The sequence below is a fragment of the Tachyglossus aculeatus genome, chromosome X1, assembly GCF_015852505.1.
Source record: "Tachyglossus aculeatus isolate mTacAcu1 chromosome X1, mTacAcu1.pri, whole genome shotgun sequence".
NCBI lineage: Eukaryota > Metazoa > Chordata > Mammalia > Monotremata > Tachyglossidae > Tachyglossus > Tachyglossus aculeatus.
The window spans coordinates 80,506,461-80,514,140 of NC_052101.1; the positions used below are offsets into that span (position 1 = coordinate 80,506,461).

Genomic DNA, 7,680 nt, shown 5'->3' on the forward strand with positions numbered 1-7,680 from the left:
ACTTGGGAAGTACAATTTGGCAACATATAGAGACAGTCCCTACCGAACAGTGGGCTCACAGTCTAGAATCCAGAAAAACAGCCCATGTATTTGCTCAGGTGCATGCCATCGGTTTCTACCTCCATGCCTAGAGGACACTTGCTATCCACCTTTGAACAGGATCTCTGGTTGGTTGTGTGGCCTGGAGGCCACAGTAAATTTTACCGATTTTGAGCCTGGTGGAGTCCCTGCATCTGAGCCCAAAATGAGAGAAACACTGTGTGCGGTTGAGGCCGCTTAACCCCAGCCGCTGTTGGGCTCTTTTCATCGGCCAGTCAAGCTCTGAGTTCCCACTAAGCCAGTGAGTCTCCAGTTTAGGGCAAGCCCGGTGAAGTGAAGCACTCCACTTGACCCCTACAGGGCAGGACTGGTTGTTTTCTTCCCCTTGCCGTGCTCACCATTATTCATTTTAAAACCAAGGATACATACTAGGACAGTTGAGGGAAGTTGAGACACTCTAGAAATGACAAACATTCTCAATATGAAATACATATCATATTTTATATATATACATATAATTCCTTCTGTGGGCATTTGGGCCATTAGGTTCTTCTCCTGGTGTTCAGTTTAGTTTTCAACTCTCAGAATTTTTGTGCCAGGGTTGGGCAGGTTTAAGTTACAAGTTGTCCTGCAGTGCAGTTGGCAGCTGACACCTTTGTAACTGCATTGTTTGCCCAGGCCAGAGAATGAGAGTCCTGTCCTCTCCTCTCTGGGCAATTCAAGGGAGAGGGAGGCCAGGTAAGGCTTCCAAAAGCTTGTCAGGGTGAGTTTTCCAATGAGCCATCAGCCTGGAATGACTTTTACAGTGGCAAAAAGAGCTACATGGGGTTAGGGTGGAAGGACATCATGTTATTTATCATCAGATCCTGCCAGCCAGCAGGTAAACCACTAGAGAGCAGTGGGCTCCAAGTACAATAGAATAATGGTGTTCTTGATACCACACACTTCTGTAAGGGGTAATAATGGGATTTGTTAAGTGCTTACTATGTACTAAGCACCAGGGTAGATACAATTAATCAGATCAGACACTGTCCCTGTCCCACATGAGGCTTATGGTCTAAGTGACAAGGAGAACAGGCATTGACTCCCCATTCTACAGAGGAAGATACCGAGGCCCAGAGAAGTTAATCAATCAATCAATCAATCAATCGTATTTATTGAGCGCTTACCAAGGTCACACAGCAGGCAAGTGGTGGAGCTGGGGTCAGAACCCAGGTCCTTTGTTTCCCAGGACCATGCCTTATCCTATGAATGTCCCTAGGAGACATAAATAAGTTGCTCCCCCCCCCCACCGGCGACAGGCAAACCTGAGAATAATCTCTTTGTGTGGATTTGTGTTTTGTAGGTTAAATCAGGCAGAATAAATGTGGGGGAAAAGCATTTTGTTCCAGCGACTAGGTCAACGGTATTAACTCCCGGAGTGTCACCAGCCCAGCCAGTGCCTATGCCAGGTACTACCTTCTCTGGTCTAGTAACACCTTATGTGATGCCTCTTTGTCAATTCGGAAGTGTGTTCCCAGCACCTGGGTTTGGCCCCCAGTGGCAGGGCTATGTGAGCCAGCCTAGGATTGGACGAGACCAGAACAAGGGCCAAGCAGGCTTGCAGATGTTTCCAGCGTCTCTGCAGAAGCCTGCTGGCAACTAACCCACATCCAGCCACAACTTGAGAATCACATATCTTTGGTCCGCCCTCTGTTAATAAATCAAAAATTTAAAAAAAAATTTAAAACAAGTATTTGAGCCTGAAGATTTTATGTTTTTGAATAGGTTCGGTTCTTCTACTCACCTCTTGTTCAGGCCTAATAGCCATACACTACATCAAGCAATCACTGTGAGATGAGTCACAAGGTAGTTTGTTTATGGCAATATTTGCTTAATTCATTGCTAAAGACACTTTATTCTTCAACTTGCGTTCTAGTGTTTGACACTTGCAGTCTTTAAACAAAAAAATTTAATGTACTTGAATTGATGATTTAGAATATTGTATTCACCTTGCAGAAGTTCAGTGCCTTGAATTCAAGCTTTTCAGTTCACCACTGGAAAGAGATGTAAAAAATATATATTTGAAAGGTGTGTTTGATTTATAGTCAGCTTGCAAGTTTAAAATGTCTCGCCTTAATTTTTAAGTTGCAAAGGGATTGATGATTTACACATTTGAAGCTGAAATTATTTAGAATCTCCTTTGCGTTCCATTTTTTGCTGTAAATGCTTTTTTATCTCCATCAATGGTTAACTTGAACATTTTAAGAGTGGCAAATGCAAAAAAAAAAATGCTTAACATTAAAAAAATTCTTGGGTTTACATTATGAATAAGATCTAAGTGAATAAAATGCTTTTTCCTAGGAGCATATACAAGAGGTATGAAAGAGATTGTGTGTATAGAAGGACAGAGAGCCACAGTGCACCGTGTGAGTCTTTTCTGGGATGTGGTCTCTTGGTAACGCAGGTGACAATTTATTGACAGTAACAAGACCAGGGCTGAACAAGAACAGTTACCTTTGATTTCCCAGTGGGACAAAACTCATTACGCTTTAACCAAAGGATGTCCATAATCCCAGTTTGATTTTTGAGTCTACATGTGTTTCATAGGTAAGAGTCCAACCAGAGGCCCCCTGAGAGAAGGCGGTCCCTCTGGATTGCTCTGAGCACTTGCATGGCACATGTGCATACTTCTCTGTTTCTACAGGGCCAACAGTATTGATGTAGAAAGGGAATTTCAAATGGCACTTCTGCTTTCCTTGCTGACCAATCAACCCCTCAGTTCAGAACAGTATGACTAGGTGATTTGGCTGGGCTTTTCTTCCTTTTAAATCCAAGGGCGCCATACAGAGTATGGACACCCTTCATTGTCTCTCTTCTTCTCTCTCATTTGGAAGTTGCTTTTGATCCATCTTAGGGCACCTAGACGCCTTCTCACCTTCCACTCTAAAAACCACCAGGTAAACATTAAAGCTTGATTTGTTTGCTTTTGGTAAGTTTCATTTTAACTAAGAGCAGCACTACCTGGGAAACTTTGTGGGCACAGGATTAAGAAATATTACAAGGTCAGTCACGAAGGCACATTGTTCTTAATCTCTTACTGCGACAATGTTTTATACTCCCTTCTGGAAGGCAGAATGTCTTGGGCTGCCAACATGTGAATTGTATAGTTCTATTGTACTTTAGAGCATTATTACAACTGTCTAAATTATTTCGTTTGTACCCTTTGAATATAATATTCCATCAATTCAGAGAGAATTGACTTTTATAGTGATAATTATGCAGAGTCTTCTGCCTGTGCAAAGTACTGTAGCAAGAGATTTCTGTTCTCTGTGACATGTAACTTTAATTTATTTGTTTTTAGATTCATGTCTGTATGCTTCATGAGCCAACATGGGAAAAAAAATGTTTTCACACCATTTCTCCTTTAGCTTTCATGATCCTATGGTTGAGTCACGATTGCCTGTTCTGTCCTTATACAGTGAAGCAGTGGCTCGAGATTCCAAGAGATTGTATTTATTAAGGAGAAAAATAAACATTTTGTGCTTGAAAACAGCGTGAAAAAAATCTTTTTCTTTCTCCTACCCCACCTAAATCTTAGGCCAGCTTAACCCTTTAGAGGGGTGGAAGGACTAGAGGTTATTTTTCTTTAAACATTCTCAACTCCCAGTTCTTTTTCTTTCAAAAAAAATATATATAATTATAATGTATATTACACATATATATTAGCACCCAGAACAACTGCAGCTATATTTATGTGTGTGTATGCGTATATACACACAAACACACACGCACCTATATAGCTCTCCTGCTCTCTCTCTCAGAGAGTTGAAGCTGTTGGTGTTGTTCTGTTCATTTTAGAACACCAAGGAATCATAGATTCCAGTAAGACGGACATAAAGCATCCATCCCTAAAAAAATATTTTCCCCTTTATAGTGTTTTCATTGCTGCTGATGAAGTTGCTGGTGAGGATTAGAGATGCAGCCAGTAAGTCAGTGAGTCATATTTACTGAGTGCTTACTGTGTGCAGAGCACTGTACTAAGTGCTTGGAAGAGTACAATATAAAATATGACAGGCACATTCCCTGCCCACAACAAGCTTACAGTCTAGAGGGGGAGACGGGCATTAATTTAAATAAATAAAATTACAGATATGTACACAAGTGCTGTGGAGCTGGGAAGGGGGGAATGAATAAGGGGAGCAAGTCAAAGTGATGCAGAAAGGAGTGGGAGAAAAAGAAAGGAGGGCTTAGTAAGGGACGGAACCTTGGCGGAAATGTGCCTTCAATAAGGCTTTGAAGGAGGGGGGAGTAATTGTCTACCAGATATGGAGAGTGTGGGTATTCTAGGCCAGAGTCAGTCAAACAATCGTATTTGTTGAGTGCTTACTGTGTGCAAAGCACTGTACTAAGCGCTTAGGAAAATACATTACAACAATAAACAGACACATTACCTGCCCACAATGAGCTTACAGTCTAGAGACAGGCTCACAGTCTAAAGTAGTGTGATCTGGTGGATAAGAGCACAAGCCTGGGATTCAGAAGGACCTGGGTTCTAATCCATGTCTGCTGTGTGACCTTGGGCAAGTGACTTCACTTCTCTGTGCCTATTACCTCAACTGTAAAATGGGGATTAAGACTGTGAGCCTGAGCCCCATGTGAGACAGGGACTATGTCCAACCCGATTTGCTTCCATCCACCCTAACGCTTAGAACAGTGCCTGGCACATAGTAAGTGCTTAAAAATGCCACAAATATTGTTATTATCATTCTTATGATCATGAAGTTCCAAGCGTGCCCTCACTCCCAGTTGGTAACTCTGAGTACTTCCATCAGCTCAGACAGGGAAGCAAGGGAATAGCAATTGTCAGAATTGAGGGGGACAATGGGACAATCCTCCCTTCCTGAAGGAACCCCCTTTCTCTCCAGCTCTGGCCAGTCACCAGTCAGCTCCTGAGGCTGGAAATGGAGCTCAGCCACATGAAGGTGGGAGGGAGGGTTTGTGTGTCTGCCTACATCCTACCAAATGCACTATGAGTAGAGTTATTTAAAGTTTTGAATCTCCAATTTGTCTCTTCTGTACAGAGCCCTCCAGTTTCCTTTTTCAGGTGCTGAATTTATTTAAAAATTGTGGAGCTTTTGTGCATTTTTTTCCAAATAAAATAGAGCCTTGGCCGTCCTTTATCCGGCACAGACCCAGTCAGTCCATGAAACACGAGTGCAGCAGCAAGCCGCAGGGAAGAGTCAATCGGTAGGCGTGCATTTGTCCTCATCCCCAACCCCCTCTGGCCTCCAAGAAGACCACTTTGAGATGGTCTGCCCTCCTCTCTTTCAAAAAACAAAAATCTACATCAATTTGGTATCGGGGGTCTTGTAGGCCTGCTCCATCACTGGGTGTACAGGGCAGTGGTTGGTGTCTGCCTGCTGGTACCTGGTGAGTCCAGGTTCTCCCTTTAAAGAAGGTATTGTCCTGGAAAAAGGGCGTTGAAGTCAGTTGCCTAAGATGACTTCTGGGTTAGCGATCATGAGAGTAGGTAATGGTAGGTGAGAACCAGGCTTTGGCAGCTGGTTAAATGCCTGGTGAGGTTGCTTGGCTGGAGTGGTTATGGTAGAGAGTTCCAAACTGCTCTAGTGAGAGCACAGAGGACTAGGACCTCTGCGACCCTAGGCTTAGCCTCCTTTATATGGCTCACTAAGAGTGTAAACGTTCTTGGTTAGAGCCTTTATCTTACGGATGGCTGATTGCTGTAGACTTGCCTTTGTGGCTTCTTGGAGTGACTTGGGCTGATTCTGATTAGGCCTCATTTCATTCATTCCCCTGGTGCAATTTTGCTCTCTGGTCCTCCAAGGGAACTGTCCCAAGACAGGTTTATGGTATTGCCCTGGGATGAGACCAGTCTTCACTGAATAAATGAGACTTACAACCCCCCCACCCCCACTCTTTTATGGCAGTATCCCCAATAGCTGATGAGAAGCTGGCAAGCCCACCTGAGATGTAATACTCTAAGGCCTAGATCCAAGAGATGTTGCTTGCACTCAGAAGTGCCTGCACTAGGACTTTTCCCTTGGTTTTGATTGGATATGCAATAGTGGGTTTTAACCAGTTGATGGGAGACAAAGTGAAAGTTGTGGTTCAGGTCAACTTTTCTCTTCCCCCTGCCACTGTGTCATCAGGTTGGGGCCACCTTCCATGTGCTTCTTAACCTGCTAAATGTGAGAGGTGCTGTTCTCAAGACATTGGATTTCTGTTGTTGAAGGAGTGTCATAGATGAGTGGGCTACCAAAGGCAATTGGGGTGATTTTTGTTGTTGGCATAGGGTAGAATGACTAGTTTCCTGGGATGGTCTGGTGTTGCCCTGGTAGAAGTAGAATGAATAAGATCCCCTTAGAGAGGGAGTCTCTACTGCTCCAGTAAATGAGCTATCAGTGGCACTGTCGGGTCACTGGCTTATGGCTTACCTCAGAATGTGACAGCAAGGTGGCTGGGGATCAGAGAATTGAACAAAGTAATTCTCTTCCTGCTCTGGTTTCTCTATCTCAACTTGGAGGAACCAAGGATAAGGAGGATAAAAAGCCTGGTGGAAGAGAAGAAGTAGAAAAAGTGGTAAGGGTCACCGGCTGTGTGGCAGACACCTCTTCTGGCCATTAGACTGAGCAGTCTGGAGCCCCTGAGAATGTTCAGAGTCAAGAAATACCTATTCTAGTGGTTTTGTGGTCTCGGGAGCTAGGAATAACCTTTTTTCTGACCGTCCCCAGGCCATGAACCAAGTTTCTCTTGTGGTCCACAAAACCTGGGACTTATCAATGGGAGCCTTGGTATGAATGCAATTTGGTGTCAGCCATTAGCACAGTGAATTGTTGGTTTTTCATGTTTCTGCCAGGAGCCTCGGGATCTCATGGTAGATTGGCACACTCAAAAGAAAGTCAATGGCAACCCTATGATCAGGACTGTAATTTGTTGTGGCGGTTTTGTTTTCTAGATTCTGAAAATGAGAAGCCCGACTGACCCAGGCCAGCTGAAGTTCTAATCCAAGCACCAAGTCTCTTTTGATCCAAGGCAGACGGGGAAGATGGCAAATATTTTTAACTTTCTGCGTGTGAGGCACTCTCCTGCTGCTTGTCCATTCTACACTGTTTGTAACAACTTTCTAAGCATTTTTTATTCACTATTGGAGACAAACATTATGCAAAATTAAAAATATTTTGGGGGAAAAGGACTTTGTGTCTAAAGATCTTTGTTCTTACTCATGGTTCATGGAATGAGAAATTTCCCGGACAAGCTGGTGGTCTGCCAAATTATCCCCCCAAACCAATGGAGCTTTAGGCCAGAGCTGGGCAGAGTCAGATTCATACATAAGCTTTAAGGACTGCAGACCAGGGTCTTGAGCTAAAGAAGAGGCCCTGCTGAACACCCCAGAAGAAGAAAGAGGTGGGGGAAAAGGGCAGGCAGGCTTCACAAGGAGGGGGTATAGTTCTGTGGCGCAAACTGAAGATTCCAGATGCCCTGGTGCTGCCCCCTGCCTCCACTGCTCCGTCTATAGTGGGCAGGCCAGACTTTTCCTATCCTAGTAAAGGAGGCTCCGGGAGCAACTCCAGGGCGCATCTGGGACTGGAGACTATGGACTCTGTGCTGTGGAGGAGGTGGTGTTTCATGGATGCAGGG

At 44.1% G+C, this 7,680-nt stretch overlaps 1 protein-coding gene across 8 annotated transcripts in view; it reads left to right on the top strand.

Annotated features, from left to right (window-relative positions):
- WNK2 (WNK lysine deficient protein kinase 2) overlaps positions 1–7,234 on the top strand; it is a 148,167-nt gene extending 140,933 nt beyond the window's left edge. For 6 of the 8 annotated variants that reach the window (XM_038772047.1, XM_038772049.1, XM_038772051.1 and 3 more), the window contains one exon: positions 1,385–3,571. In XM_038772047.1, the coding sequence (XP_038627975.1) occupies positions 1,385–1,684 (300 nt within the window). In that variant the 3' untranslated portion in view covers positions 1,685–3,571. Of the gene's footprint in view, positions 1–1,384; positions 3,572–6,997 lie in introns of those variants that run through there. The other 2 variants (XM_038772055.1, XM_038772050.1) reach the window with 2 other exon arrangements.
- The last annotated feature ends 446 nt before the right edge of the window (positions 7,235–7,680 follow it).